We start from the raw sequence: 16,118 nt of genomic DNA, 5'->3' as shown, positions 1-16,118 counted from the left end.
AACCAGCAAGCATCGTTGAAATGAAATGCAAAATGTCACTGCTAGGTCTACTGTCTGAAATACCTTTAAAGTAAAATTAACAAAAACCCTTAGAACATATTTCCAAGTTTACAAGTCAAGTCTCAGAAAAATCAAATCATGTCAAAAAAAAAAAACTTCTATAAAGCAGTGAAAGGCATATATACATTTTCCTTATGAACCTTGAGATTTCACTCTTTTAAAAGTTGCTAAGTTTCAATATCAGTTTATTTGCAAGACAACTGTTTATCCCAGTAAGCTCACATCTTAGATACATTTCCCCTTTGATTACAAATAAAGCACTGCACATTTTTTTTTTTAATCAAGGCATATAATCTTATACTATGGTGCCAGGTATGCACAGGTCACATTGTGCTCATTATCTCAAACAAGGTAAGTGCAAACATACAGATTTGTTCAGATTTGCAAGCATGCAACCTGTTACTTAACTACATTAATACCTTCTCTCCTAAGCCAAACTAGTATCTATATGTTTGCTTTCACGAACCTAGAATCTTTCTTTTCAGGACTCCTAAAACAAGCAGTGTCTTTGAATTCTGAAATGACACAAATATCAAGAAAGTCCACATTGTGCAAGAAAGCAGCAGCTATGTTTCTCAACTTGGACTAAAAATGAAAAGAGAAAAACAAAAACCGTTCACTGAACAGCAGATTAGCAGTAATGTTCCTCATGAATCGATAAGAGTGCCTGATGCTGAATATCTAACAGCAAATGCTGAATTTGGGTTTAATATTTTAAAGGTTTATTGGAGATTAAGCTTCTTGCTGTGCTGGTCTCTTCAAATCCCTGATCTGTTTAACTAAATAGGTCTTCTCATCATTAAATTGTTCATCCTCGGTCCTGTCATTCTGAAACTTGCTGAGGAACTCAATAAGTTTGGTCTGGTTCTTTAGAAGGATGTCTAATATAGGCTGTGTCTTGTTAGGATTGGCTACAAACACCTGCAAGAAAATAAAAGGCATTGAGGAAAAACAGTGAGAAACAGAAGGCTAAGTTAAAAAACAAAGCTATCCAACAAAATATTGATGATCTCAAAACTATTTTTTAATTATTCCCGTACCCTGCAGAAAAGAATAGTGGAGTAAATGCAAATTTTAAAATAAAATTACTCCTTTTTCCATCAGAACATAAGCTGAACACCAGCACCAAGTAAATTCAGTGGGAGGTGACCAACCACAATACCCTCTGCAGAAACCACTGAACCATGGTTAAATTCTATAGCAAAGGCATGGTTTCATATCATATATAGCATCAGATGGTATCTCACTGTTCACTAGAAGGTTTTAGATCTCAAGTTGTAACTCTCAGCTGCTTGTCTGCTGCAAAGCGAGAAGGCATCTGTTATAATGGGCAAATTAGGTAACCTGACTAAAACACTGCTGTTCTTCAGAGATCAGGCAGCATGATAAAAACACTTCTGAACTCCAGGGTGCTTCATGATTTTGTATGGAATTACGTACTCCTCCTCATCTTGACTGCACTTCATCCTTCTTAATTCCAAAATTTTTTAAGAGAGATTACAGGATGCCTCCAAGTAGTTTCTAAACAGTTTTCAAAAGGCATCAAGATATCTCTCTGTAAAGATGGATCATAATAAAGGCAAACATCAGCACTCTCTTTAATCACTTAGCACACATTAAGATAAGCTCCACTGAGGCTCAGCTAAGTAGTTTACTTAATTAAACAACTTCTGCTTGGATTCTTACATTTTTTGTTTCGTGGTGGGATTTTTAAACATACCTTAAACACATGGAAGGCCTCAAACTGAATGTTACGACTCTTGTCTCGTAGAAGGTTCATCATTAGTTTGAGATTTTCGGGTTTACTGATGTATTTTGTCATAATTGTGAAGTTGTGTCTGTCCAATAACAATTCGCCAAGAAGCTAAAGGCAGAAAACAAGCCCAGATGGAAAAATTACTAACAATGGACATAAGAATCAACCGTTTCATAAGTGCTTTCAAACACCCTGAGCAGCTGACACTGGGCTGTAAATAGAGTAACAACAGAACTCCAGTGTCCCAAATTTCAAAGTGCAGGGTGCATTTTCCTTTTATTTCAATGATGCAGCTTCTTCTTCTTCTCAGAAAAGTGAAAAACCACCTTTGCTCTCTCCCTTGTTAAGAAATGAAAATGAAAGAACAGTCTTTCATTCTTTTTTCCCCATGACTTTATTACTTTTTTCATTTATACAGAAGCTATTCAGAACCAATAACAATGCCTTAAAACCATAAACCAAAACCTAAACAAAAACCTAAGTTAGTACTTCACATGAGAAATATTTTCATTCCTTTTGCTATGTTCTTTGTCCAAAAGGGATTAAAAGGATATTCCCCACAGTGATCACCTTTGCTTCAAGTCCTGTATCACATTTACATTCACTATTGCTTACCCCCTTGAATGTGAGATTAGTATTGCTCTAGGCACATCTTGTGAATCTTTGTTTAAAAATTATTTAAATGTGTCCAGATTTGTGAAAGTGAAAACAAAACAATAAAAATAAAGACACTTGAAGAGCAATTTCTTCACAGGGAGAGAAATTACTTGGGTCTGTGCTGGACACCAAATAATGTTAGTCGAACCCAAGAATTTGTTGATCCCAAAAATTAACTAGTTGATCCCAAGAATTAACACATAAGAGAAATGAAAACAAACACTATTGAAGGCAGTTACATAAGCCATTTTAAATACAGTCAACTCATCCTGAAATTAAAGGTATTCTGTAACTTTGCATTTAATAAGAAAATAAAACTGCCTTACCTTAAGTGACTGTCTCTTTGTCACATAGTTTTCTGAATGAAGTAATTTCTCATATTCACTGAAGAACTAAACACAGAATAAAGAGAAGGGTTAAGACTTTTCCAAGTGTCATAGTCACTCTTCTTCTAAATTATTGTGACAAAGTGGAGATGCCAATCCCTAACAAAAACATAAAATCCGAAGTCTCAATAGGTTCCTGTAAATCACTATTGTTAAACATTGTATATGCCTTTAAAAAATATCTATTTACTCCTTTAGGAGCCTTTAACGTTTAGATTTCAATGAGGTGAAAGTAGTTACCTCATAATTTCTTAAACTGTAACAGGAATAGGTTGCCCAGAGAAGCTGTGGCTGCCCCATCCCTGGAAGTGTTCAAGGCCAGGTTGGAGCAACCTGGTCTAGTGGAAGATGCCCTGCCAATGGAGGGGGGGTTTGGTGGAACCAGATGATCTTTAAGGCCATTCTGTGATAGCTCCTGGCACCTGACGCTGTTCCGTAATTCCCGGACTCCCAGCAGCAGGGAGAGGGATATCCTGGATTGTTCGGTGTCAGGGGAAAGGCAAGGGCTCCCTCTAGCGAACAAATCAGGCCGAGCACCCACAGTACACCATTCCCGCTGCCTTCTCCTCCTCCTTTTATCCCTTTCTACATCCAACAACAGGGTTTTGATCTGAATTTTACTGTTTTGCAGAAATTAAACCCACCGATTTCTTCAAAAGAAGATATGCAGCACTAGAGAGTTCTAAATACTAAAACAGATCTGCTCACCCTATCGTAATGCTGCTCCAAAAATTCTGCACTTAACAACTTGTGTCTTGTAAGCAAATCCTGCAAAAAAAAGCACAAACCAAATATTTTAACTAAAGTATTTATACAGTACATAGACATTCACATTAAACAGTGAGTACATGTATGACATTCAATAGAAAATTCTGCTGTTTCATTAAACAAAGAGATTCAGGACATGAATGCAGTGACCTGGACACTGCTAAGGGTCTTGGCATTACTTAGGCAAGATCTGTGCTGTGTTACTTTAACTCACAGATAAATAGACTGTGGAATTATCACCGAAAAGTGCTATTTAGGGATCAAGGCTGTGCTCTGCACATAACTACACATAACCAAGGTTGAAGTCCATTATTTATTATTGATGAATATTATGCTCACACTCCCATAATTCAACAGAAAATTTCCCCAGACAAAGCTACAGCATCAAATATACTCAGGTTTGTAATGGAATGAAAAGGAGTTTGCTCAGTTGAGGAGTTGCAGGCACAGATTTAAAGCCCTTGGCATGGAAGGGTACTTGTGTTCAGGTAATGCAGGATAGTTTACATCTTAGTCTCTGGAACAACATTTTGGGGAACATGGTGTATATTTAAAGGCATGTCTTGCATTCTGAGAAATAAGGAAGAGCAGTGCCCAGCCCACCATTTGCATCACATCTTATTTTTTTATCTCCTCTCCCAAGGTTTGTTTTGCCCAGGAATATCCCACACAGCATCTGGGTTCACGAAGAGAACTACAGAAATAATAACTCCAAGGCTGCCAGTGAATTACCTTGAATGTGGCAAATGCATCAGAAGCGATGTCAAACGTTGACATTTCCACGTATCTGAAGAAATCGTAGAACTGTTCTGACCACAAGATTATTTTAGCAAGTGGTTCATGCCGGATGCATTCCCTAAGCATTATTCCACAATTTAGAGCAATTTCTGGAGATTCGTACCTATAAAAAAACAAACAAACAAACAAAAAAACCCAAAGATTTTTTATAAATACTTTCACAAGTTAGCACTGCAACACCACACTAATTACACTTTTCAGTACTATCAAGTAAACAAAACCTCAAAAGTTGGAGGTAATTTTTTTCTTGGATTCAATTTTTAAATATTGCTCCAAAATATTACTGAAATAATTGCCCATTACTTGATAAATTACACCCAATTCAAATGAATTTCACAAACGGAGGAACAAGATTAAATAAATATATTTTCTTTGTTCTCAAAATCAGTTTTCTTGTTCCATATTGGTAGGATGGCAGACATCTGGAAAAGCAGTAAATTATTTCTGACTTGAAATCTACTTGCTTAACATGACAGCAATTTACATAAAATGATCCATCTAACCATGAAGGGGTAATCACACTGGACATAAATTCACATCTCCTCTTTCATTAAACCACTTTTCAGCATCACTGGCTGCTCACATGTTGTGGGGTTCAAGCCTCTGGAGCAGTCACAGACTCATTATATACCTTCCTGCCTCCCACCTAAAGAATCCTTCATCCCATTCCACTGCAAGGTAATTAAAATTCACCAGAATAATTCAGCAGCAAAGTACCATTGTGCATACTGAGCATTAACTATATTACCATACAAAAACATTGCCTTATAAAACCATTTTCACTTTAAATGGTGCAATACTTCCCCGTTCATGGAGATTTGAAATCTACTGAACTTTTTGCAACTCATCCAATAGCGTAAATTTACATAAATCTGTCTCAGTTGGATGTAACCAGATGTAACATGTAAGCTGCTAAAGCTAAATGCCCATTTCAAACATCCTGACTTATGAATATGAGTTCCAATAATCCCTGTGGGAATAATGCTCTCTGAAGGGTGACAACACAGGCTAGAAGTGAGCAGGAATTTGTTACATCCCTCGTTCAGTCACACAGCAACGAGAACAGGCTGAGGAAGCAGTTTTCTCTCTCTGCACCTCAGATGTTGTTGCCTTGTTTTGTAAATTATTTTGAAGAAGTACTGAATCTGTAATTTCTTTTGTCTTATGCCACAATTAATATTTTTGCCCCTCTAACATTTAAATCACGCTTTACCTCAAAATTAGGGCTGCAATGCAGGGGGGAAAACCCCAAAGCAGGCCCTCTGGCAGACAAGTGTAGATCTTACAGTCATATGGTTTGGTAATTGTAAAACTACTACTTCAAACAGCTGTACTTATTTTAAAATAGTTTATTAATGTTTGATGAACTTTTCTATCCCAAAATAACACACTGGAATTGCAATTTTCAGAACTATCTTAATTAATGCTACTAAAATGTGAGCAATTCCTTTTGAAATTAAGAGAGCACATTTTCAAATTTAAAAAAAAAAATCTTATTTTAATACAAAAATATTAACAACATCCTCTTTCATGTTTTGAGAACCACAGCTCTACATGCCCATACTCAGTATAGCACTGCTCTCCAATATCCAGCCCATCAGACAATATAAGAATATGCAGCACACCCAATAATGTAAGATTAGAGGAAGAAACAGCCATCTGGCATGCACAATGTGCTCCAAATTATTTGTTTGGTCAAGTCTGAGTTGGTGTGTTTGTGTCTCTACAGGAATATAAACCACTGTGAATAAAAAGTCTAAGATCACACTAAGACCAGGGGATAGGCCAGCAAACTAGAAATGACAGTGGTTAAAAGGAAAGAAACACCCCAGCCTTCAACTCTTGGTAAGTTCACCAGGGAATAGTTTAAATAGGCTCAAATACTACACTGAAGGAAAATGTCTGACTACCCCAGTAAGAATATTTTAGATTACTAACAGTTCTCAACTTTCAGTTATATTTCATGCAAAAGTAAATTGCTGGTGATTCATTTCTCCAATTTTCCTTTACTTAGGGGAATTACAGACCCCAAGACCAAGAAAAAAATAAAATAAAAATCCCCCAGCATATTGCAAAGGAAGAACAATCACGTCAGAACTCTCTGCTTCTCCATGAATTTAAAGACTCCTTACTTCGAGTGAAAGCATATTTAAGCTTCACAGTGCACATACCCTTTTAATAGCATGAATAATATATTCTGTTGAGTGCAGATGTATTCGACTGTGGGAGTTCTTGTACCAATTTGTCTTCGGAGAATGTTGTTGAAAATTTGCGCGACATCTTTCTTGCCCTGTCAAAAACACTGGCAGTTAAACACACAGTACTGAAGTTCACCAGGAGAGCCAACAACTGAACATTGCCATCACCTCATGCATTTCTACTGAGTTCTGCAGCACACTCAGCCTCCATACTCTGACCTTAAACAGATTAAATACTCTGTTTCTTTATTACATTTCAAATACGCCAAAGCACTCAAAACATGACGTCACGTTGCAGCCAGACCACGGGTAATTTACATCAAGAAGTAAAGCCAGTTGATGTTTCATCAGATACTTCTATGTAGCATCAATCTTCTGGGCTTATTTTATACTTGGTTTTGCTAATAACACAGCAGTTTTTAAGTGTGCTCTTGCCTGAAAGTGTGTTTCTTCAACATTCCATTATCCTCTTCCCTCATTTAGGAGCACATAATGCCACCATTAAGAGTGTGCAGAGCATTTCCAACCTCAGTGTTAACATCCCACTTAGAACGATAACTTATGAGAATAAGTAAGTAAATAAAGAAAAAAGTAACACACACAGGAATCATCCACTGACCTAAAATGCAAGTCTCACATTTTTCAGTGCAAAAAAGAAGTATAAAAAAGACCAGGATGCTGGAATTCAGTAGATTATACAAACAAACAAACAAAAAAAGTGCACAAGGATAGCACCAAGATAGCATAAAAGGAGCTGGGAATGTTCTTTGTTGAATATCCATACACACATCTCCCATTTACTTCTTCTGTCAGACAACAGCTAAAGATGACAAACTGGCACAGGCATCTAACAAAAAGCTGATTATAAATATAAGCACTGTTCACTGTCACTCACATGCATCATTTTAAGCCATATTTCTGCAATTAAGTGTCCATTTTGGATGGATACAATGACACCTTCAGGATTATGTGTTATCAGATCTAACCCAGAAAAAGATTAGGCAAACTTCTACTAAGCTTGGACTTGCAAATAAAGGCCCATTAAGCAACTCCACCTAAAGGTTCCATGAATGTTATAAACAAACCCCATATATATATATAATGTTTCTTGACAGGTTCCAACTGTACTAGAAATCTCCTCAGTAACATCAGCAACCTTTTGAGCAAATGAAGGGCATATTTAACTAGTAGGAATTTTAAAAACAACAGCAATTATTTAAAATTATTTCCATTTTCTAATCAATGTCAAGCGGATTGCGTAAGAAAAAATGCAATGTTTATGTTTATAAAAATGTAGGAGGACTGTAGTTTTACAAATGGCGTGTTTGTGAATTACCACCGACAGTTGTGTTGGAGTGTTGTTTTCAGGATATAAGAGATTGTTTGTAAACGCTGTTTTCTCAATTACAATTCCATTGAAAGCCAGCCCAAAGCAACACCAGAACTCTTTGTTCTGCAATGAGTGGAGCAGTGTTTCTAGAAATCGCTTCCCTCAAACTCCACATAATACAGTCATCAGCTATCACTCACTAACACTGCCAGTTCCGGGCTGGATCTCACAGTTTGCTTTGGATTCCCCAGCAAGAACAGCATTTCCTCATTATGCATATCATTGAGCTGCTGGTGGCACACAGCAGTCCCAGAGGCAGCTCTTGTCACAGGGACATTGCTAAGTGACCTCATGGCCTGAGGGGGCAAACAGGCACCAAACCCCGTGCCAGCGGCCACGGCTGCGAGAGGTGAGAGGGACACTGTGCCTGCAGTGTCCTACCAGCACAAGGAGTCAGCCTCCCTTATGCAAGAGGCATTTTTGGGTTTGGCTTTTCTTCTTCCTTCCACAAGAGATACCATCTCTTCTACAGACACGCTAGTGCAGATCAGCCAGGAGATAACTGATAAGTTTGTAGATGGCTAGGTTGACGCCTTTACTTGGAAAACAGACTTCCAGAGAAGGGCATCATTTTAAACAGGCCTTTACATACACACAGCAAAGGCTGGACTTTTGTTACTTTTCTAGTTTTCACATATTACTTTTCTGGGTTTTTTTACCATAACAATTCAGATTCAAATACATTTGAGACAGTTTAAGAGTCAGAGTGAACAGCCCCTGTCTATTAATTAGCTGTCTGTTCCTGTTCTACAAGGAAACCTTCCTCAGAAATTAGTGACGTTCTCGAGAAAAAAAAAAAGTTTACTTTATCACTGAATGACTTCAGGTTGCAGTGGAAAGAAGGAAAAAATTCAAGACCTACTCTTGAAGTTTAAAAAATAACAGAAAATCAGACAGGTATTTCCATCAGTAATATAGAGAAACCATTTCAAATGCAGCAAACCCATAACCTCAAAGATGTGGGGTATCAGAGCCAACATCTCACTGACTCTGTGGTGGGGTATCAGAGCCAACATCTCACTGACTCTGTGACAGCTGGAGCACATTTGGAGCACAGGTGTGTTGACATTAATTCCAGGTAACAACAACAGCTGGACAATCTGCCAGATCCCATCCTTAAAAAGCAGACTAAGACTAGCCTAGAAAGCAGCACAGATGACTTTTCTCTCTCAAGGGGGAACCGTCATATCCTCGTGTAACAAAGCAGCAGAAGGTCCACAAGCAGGAAACGACTCACAATCTTTTCAAGTCCCCTTGGAATAAAAAGCACAGTTCTCCCTAATGAAAGCAAGCCTGCACAAATTGTTATCATTCCTCATTACCAGGAGATAATGAAGGTTTCCTTTGCTCATAACTGGGCTGGGTAAACACCAAGCTGATACAAATCTGGAGGTCAGCAGAATCCAGATGATGTTTCATGATTTCCTTTCCTCAGCAATAAAAAGGCCATTGCATTTCAGCATTCCCTCTCAGCTTTCCCAGGTCTCCTTGCTTATTTAACAACTTGAATGTTTTATGTTTGGTATAAACAGTTGTGTGGATAGGGAAAAAATACCACTGTATTATAATTAAACACAAATCAGAGGGAGTTATGGGTGGGGTGGAGGGGAGAGAAGAAAGAACTGGGAAGAAAGCCATTGTTTTTGGAATGTCAAACTACAATAGGACTTTAAACTGTTGTGTTTGCATTGTGAGCAACTTGTTTATGAACAATCCTGTTTTTAAGCAACCTGAAGTGGGATGGTCTTTATGGTGGAGGCTGTGGAGTGAGATACACGGGGTTTGGCTCCTGTCCTAGACAACCACACGCTTCTCGTGAGACCTCAGGGAAAACAGAAAAATCCAACTGTGCTGCAGCTTCTTATATACAACTAACCAGGGTGATTCTTCACTGTGGCACTGGGAAGCTAAACTGTTCCATGTGGCATAGTGACAAATGCCACAGAGGTTTGTAGAGAGATATGTTTTAATGTAAGTATTGCTATTTTGAATTAATCGATAAAAACTTGGGTTTGTTGGGTTTTTTAATAAACACCAAAAAAAAGATGAGAAAAACAGAAAAAAAGGTTGCATCACTTGTTTCTAAAAAGAGGGAGAAATACCAGACTGTTAATAAAACTAAAAGCCTTAATTTATAAATTCTTTTTTCCAAGTAATTTAACAAGATGATAATATAGATGGGTCTTGCAGCATTATGGTTTGTGTTCGCTATGGTATTACTGTTAAGAGATTAACCCTTCTGTTACACAACAATTAGGAATTAGTCCCTAATTTTACCAGAACTGTATAATTGGATTAGAGGTTTATCTGCTTCAAATTTGTGTTGCTTATATGCCTAAATTCGTGGATTTCATATTCTACAGTTGCTTAATTTTCTATGCAGTTTAGAACAATGAGTTCTCTCTCTAATGCATTTGTCATAACCAGAAAATAAAAGCAGAAGACTGAATTGTATCTTAACCAATTTAAGTGGTAGGAATTCAGACGTGTTTATTTTAACATACAGAATATAAGAAATGTCAAACCTGTTTTCTTACCTCAAAATCAATTAGCTGCAAATCAGCTACTAGGGTACTAAGAAGACCACTGTTGTACAGCTCCTGAGCAAGCTGTGCCACAGCTTCTGTTTGGGGTTCTTTCTCATTTGTGCCATACAAGATTTCTTTCATGGCAACAAGGTTTTTTGAGACCTCCTCAGTGGCCTAAAGAAAATGGGAAAACAATAGAGTTAGAGCACAATGCCATTTGTCTTTGTAACTGCACACTCCATTATTCTTAACATCTGCAAACTTCCACTAAGGGGGGGGGGAGGAATAATCAGGAAATGACAACCTGCTAAAAAAAACAATAGATATTCTTTCTGCAAATAAGACTGTTATAACAGTGGTCATTTAAAAAAAAAACAAACAAAAACCAAACACAAACAAAAAGAGGAGGGAAGACACACACAATTTGACAAGTTACTACAAATAAAATCTCTTCCTTTTTACCACTTGTCAACTTCCCATTCAAAAATCCCCTAAAGAACAGCAATGGGATGAAAAGAACCCGACAGAATTTCCATTCTGCAAACCAGAGTTACACACAGTCAGACTGGAAAATATGACATGGAGACTCGTGTCTGTCCCTAGTGAACTGCTCAGAGAGACCAAGTGCATCCCTCCTACAGATTCTGCCCTCATCAGGTATTGTCAAATACTGGACTCCCATTCCACTTAGTGCAGGTGACATTTTTCCTTTCCAGCAAACAAAACCTCAGGGAGAACCTACTTTAGTTTTCAGGTTGTCTCAGTATAAAAGAACAAACCAGCAAACAGTCCCCTTTGTATCGCCTCAAAAGGGCATGGCCATACAGGAGACAATTAAAGGTCTAAAATCCTTCCCCATTTCAAGTCCATCTTACAGAAGAAAGACAGGTCTGACCTCTCACTTAGGAAAACCAGGGTGAGGAGTTCCTAAGCTGCCATGATGAGCTGGAGCAGCATTTAGCAGTGGAAACACAGTTATCTCATGAGTAAAACCAACAAAATAATAAATCAACAAGAACACTTCTAAACACCCACTTCTGAATCTTAAAGCACGATTGTCTTGGCCCCCCCAAAAAAGAACCACTCCTTTCAATATGTTTACTTAGCTTGGGGGCAAAATGCTGGAAATGATCATCCTAAATAGGTGGTTTAATTATAGTGTATTAGTTCTTCACGTGCCTAAAAAGTCCGAATGGCTTGTAAGCGACTGATTTTCAGTAATTAGATGAACCTGCCAACAAAGTATGCATACACTTTAATGTAAAGTATTCATGATTGATAGCTCGGGGAAAATTAATGAAGTGAAAAAATGATGACTTTCTGGATATTGCCAGTCTTCCAAAGGATTATGTCAGAAGATTTCTCATTTGTGCTTTTTATCTGGAGAGGCTTTAAGAACAGCATGACCCATGCACTATTCAAGCCAGAGCCATTCCAGCTTTGCTAGGTATGCACATAAGGATTCCATGACCTTTAAGGAGGCTCCATATCATCTTCAGCTCCTCCACAACTTTCCAATCCCTGCTGCCTCCCTCTTCTTGCTAACTGTAGTTCCCAGTCCCGGTTGTCTCCTCCTCAATCGAAATTCCAAAGGATTTTCTGTGCACTTGTTAGTAAGACAGTAAGAAGCAGGTGCTCAGTAAGACTGCTTAGATTCATGACAGCTCCTGAAGACATGAAATGGGAAAGCCAGCTCACCATATTGTAGCAGTATTATACCACACAAGTGTTCTATTTCTCTAAAATTCAGAAGAAATGTCTCTTTTCCGGGAAAAGAACAGGAACATCTGTCAAACATGGAGATTAGAAGAGTTGTCTTCGATGCCTGGCTACCAAAAAAAGAAGAAGCAGTAATAAAACCTCTACTGCAGTTTGTCCCTGCACACTAATGTAGGAAGCAAGATGAAAGAGGAAGAAAGGCAGAAGTTCAAGTAACTACCCATTTTAAGTAAGATGATGGTATTGAGGAAATGCTTGTAATTAAGAACAATGCTAGTGGAGAATTTTTCATCCTAAAACTCCAGGAAACAGAACAAGCCCCCACAAACCCAAAACTGTTAATCCCACTTGAGGGCTGTCCCTCACCATCAGCCCAAGAAAGGTATTAGTGATGGCAATGCTTACAAACCAGGAAGAAAACACTGCAGTGTTTCTCAGCACTGAGGGCTTTAACAAAAAAAGGGAGAGAAAAAGCAAAAAAAAAAAAGCAGCAGCTTTCTAGCCTAGTGTAAACATACAACTTGGTAACTTTAAGAATAGACAGTAGGACTTAAATGCTCTTCACAACTGTCAAAACCATCCACATATCCTTCACTTGAACTTGGAACAACATGAAGCTTTAGCGGGAAGTAATGGCTAGAGACACAGAGTCATAGAACAGAATCACAGAATCATTTATGTTGGAAAAGACCCTTAAGACCAAGTCCAATCATTAACTGAGCCCTGCCAAGTCCACCACTAAACCATGCCCCTAACATGGAACAGCTTAGCTGGAAGGTCCCTCAGGAGGTCATCAGGGACCAACCACCTGCTCCAGGCAGGGCCAGCCCTGCTCTCAACAGCTCCATGGATGGACACTGCAGCCTGTACCAATGTCTGACCACCTCCATCACGAAGTCTTGCTGGCATCACTTCAGCTTAGGCCAAACTACCATTTCTGGATATGTTCTGCAAATACAGAAATAGGAGGTCTTCTGAAACTATTATATCAATAACCAAGGTCTTCTGATGAGCTACAATCTCATAAATGTTGCATCTCTATACTTCCTTCTCTTCTACTCAAAAACTCAACATCAAAAAGAATAGAAATAAACTCCTACAAACATCCAGAATCTCTCTTCCATACTCCATGAACTCTCAAACGTATCCCAAACACAAGATGTGCAGACCTATTTTTGCCCTTTCAGATGCAGAATGGAATGTGGATAGCTACACTGAAAAATATAAAGCCACATTAAATAGCAATGTTAAGAGCCAAGCAAAAAACTAGTATTAAAAAAAATCAAGAAAGATAAAGCTGGGTAGCATTACTTGCACGATTTACCTAAGGTACTGAGATCTACATAATTTCCTAATGCACCACTTTCTTTTAACAGGAAAAGTCTCCAGAGAACAATCAAAATACACAATGAAGTTAATCCAAAAACCCATGGTCAAAAGTAGAATTAACAATCAGACACCATATGTAAAAAATAAATAAAATACATCCCAATACTATATATAAGCAGGGTATATTTTATATATACTGAATAGCTATTTTTATATATATATAAAAATATATATAAATAGCCTCTAACTGTATATTATATATTTTATATATTAAAATTTATATTTTAGAGGTATTAACATTTATTTATATGTATGTTCTCAACACTAAGAAGGAGCAACCAGCATTTTAGAGAAAAATTCTGTGGCAAGTCACATCTGAAATTTAATGGTGCCAGACAACACCATCCGAGGACAAACCAAACTATGAAAGTTAAATGTAAAGCAAGGAATATAAGGAAAGTACTTACTTCCCTATTTTTATCAAAGATAAGAAGACACTTAAAAATAAATGCAGATACCGTGAAGGCACACATTATTACACAAGAACAGATCCATGTCTTTATACCTATGAACTGCTATGGTTTATGGTGTCCAGAACTATAAGTGAAATACTCTAAAATTTACTATTTCCTTAAAGAGTAAGCAGTGCAAATACCAAATACTTCATTTAGAATTGTACAGCAGGAGTATTTGGGGTTTATGAACAGTAGAAAAAGAGCATAGTCAGTCCCAAAATATTTCCAACGAGCTTGACAGGCTCCAGGCCTATGCAACCCCTGTGGCTGGGGGTTCTAGACACATGGATAATGCAGTTACAGCAACTGCACAATTAATGAAAACATCCATCAAAAAGATAAAGCAGATACAGCTTTGAGCCTACACTCGGTGAATATTTTCACTAGTCTAGAGTAGTATCTATCATAAGTAACAAACATAATTTTTTAATGATTCTATTTAAAATTGGCTGGATTTCAAAATGTTTATAAAAACATACAATTTTGTAAATATATGACTGCCTACATCAGTGCAGCTATTTAGTACAAAGAGTCAAGTTCAATTAGAGAAGCAGCACATCTTCTCACCTTACTTCCAGAAGAAGCCTCATCTTTACTCTTTGAGTAACAGCCCCACACTGTAGGCCAGGCAGATCACTTAACCTTCAGCCCTCTTTCAGCCATGGGTTAATTGTGCACACGTGCACAGCAAAGTTAAAGTTTGACTGCTCCGTAAATGGCAGCGTTAACTCACTGAATGAAACCTGGCCTAACGTTACATTGGGTGCAGCCCCACACATAGAGTGTGCCCACCCTACTGTGGATGCTGGGGATGGGAATAAGAGGCCAACCATGCCTGCAATGGCAAGAGCTGCTCTGGGCAGGTTAACCCAAGGTCAGAGGATAGGGAAGAACGAGTTTATTACATGAGTAAATATTTACCTTCACGACAGTACACGTGTGCCGCAAACCGAGCTAACTGGTAGTGTAAAAATAAATGCTGATGTCAGCCAAAGAGGGGGAAGAGATGCAAATCAAGACTAGCTAATGGGCTGGGTCAAAGGTAGGTCCCACTTACACGAAAGGAATTTTCCCTTCCCTTTAGCCCCCCTTTCTGAGAGAACACAAGTCCTGGAGAACGAACAGCATAGGTGATGAACACATTTTCAGTTATAAAGCACTTGACATCTCATTTCCCTTTGAAAATGCTAACAGACAGCAAGCTGTCCCCTCTATCTAGCACAGGGCTACAGCCAGCCAGCCCCCAGAGCTGTGGTACACGGGGCAGCCCCTCAGCACAGTCCAGCTTGGGCAGCCACTTCAGACTGCAGCTCCTGAGAAAGTACCACACACTTCAAGGGCATTTCAAAATGACCCGGAGAACTACAGGGTTAATTTTTCTCCAGTTTTCACATACCAGGTAAACTAGAATTCACTTGAATTTCAGATTTTCAGTTACAGTATTTTTTTTCCAGTGTTGCAGGGCAGAATGTTTCATAAGTGAGCAAGAGGCATCATGACCCCTACTGTTTTACACCTTTTGTTTTGAAGAATATCTTCCACGTGGATTATAAAGAATGTACAGGAACACACACTGTCCAAACTTAAAAAATCATCATTATCTCCTTTGCTTTTTCCTTCTGTCACAAAACATTAAAGGTTTTAAATTTCAGCCTAAGCACTGAAAAAAACCAAGCAATTCTGTTCAAGCATACTTAATTACACTTATTTCTAGGGAAAATGATTTGTCTAATTTTCTTACAAACCTGTATTGCCAAATGTGTTATGAAACTCTCTAAGAGCATCCTCTACATAGCAAATTCAATATTTTAATTCTAAGAAACAAAGTAGTGTGGGAAAAGTAGGTATTCCCTGCTAAAAGCTTGTCATTACCACAAAGAGAAATCAACAGTGAGTATGTACCAGGCTGCTTAGCACTGAAATTTTGTTGTTGATATGTGACAGGCTACAAAAGCACTGGATCAGAGACCATAAAGAAGAAATTACTTAGAGAGAGACCATATTTTATACAAGT

The 16,118-nt window shown here is 38.1% G+C and overlaps 1 protein-coding gene across 2 annotated transcripts in view; it reads right to left on the bottom strand.

The window, feature by feature from the left end:
• Positions 1 to 765: 765 nt before the first annotated feature.
• The window catches only part of CAB39 (calcium binding protein 39), a 39,062-nt gene continuing 23,709 nt past the window's right edge, over positions 766 to 16,118 (bottom strand). The window contains exons 1-8 of one of the 2 annotated variants that reach the window (XM_027884341.1): positions 14,673 to 14,790; positions 10,551 to 10,718; positions 6,597 to 6,715; positions 4,360 to 4,528; positions 3,568 to 3,627; positions 2,800 to 2,865; positions 1,781 to 1,924; positions 766 to 981 (exon numbers count right to left, since the gene is read on the bottom strand). In XM_027884341.1, coding sequence (XP_027740142.1) covers positions 793 to 981; positions 1,781 to 1,924; positions 2,800 to 2,865; positions 3,568 to 3,627; positions 4,360 to 4,528; positions 6,597 to 6,715; positions 10,551 to 10,682 — 879 coding nt within the window. In that variant the 5' untranslated portion in view covers positions 10,683 to 10,718; positions 14,673 to 14,790 and the 3' untranslated portion in view covers positions 766 to 792. Of the gene's footprint in view, positions 982 to 1,780; positions 1,925 to 2,799; positions 2,866 to 3,567; positions 3,628 to 4,359; positions 4,529 to 6,596; positions 6,716 to 10,550; positions 10,719 to 14,672; positions 14,791 to 16,118 lie in introns of those variants that run through there. The other variant, XM_027884340.1, reaches the window with a different exon arrangement.

Source organism: Empidonax traillii, unplaced genomic scaffold, assembly GCF_003031625.1.
Source record: "Empidonax traillii isolate 1590-97213 ecotype Southwest subspecies unplaced genomic scaffold, ASM303162v1 scaffold143:size1492093, whole genome shotgun sequence".
NCBI classification, from domain to species: Eukaryota; Metazoa; Chordata; class Aves; order Passeriformes; family Tyrannidae; genus Empidonax; species Empidonax traillii.
Note: the sequence above shows the minus strand (reverse complement) of the source record. Positions and strands in the feature narration are given on the sequence as shown.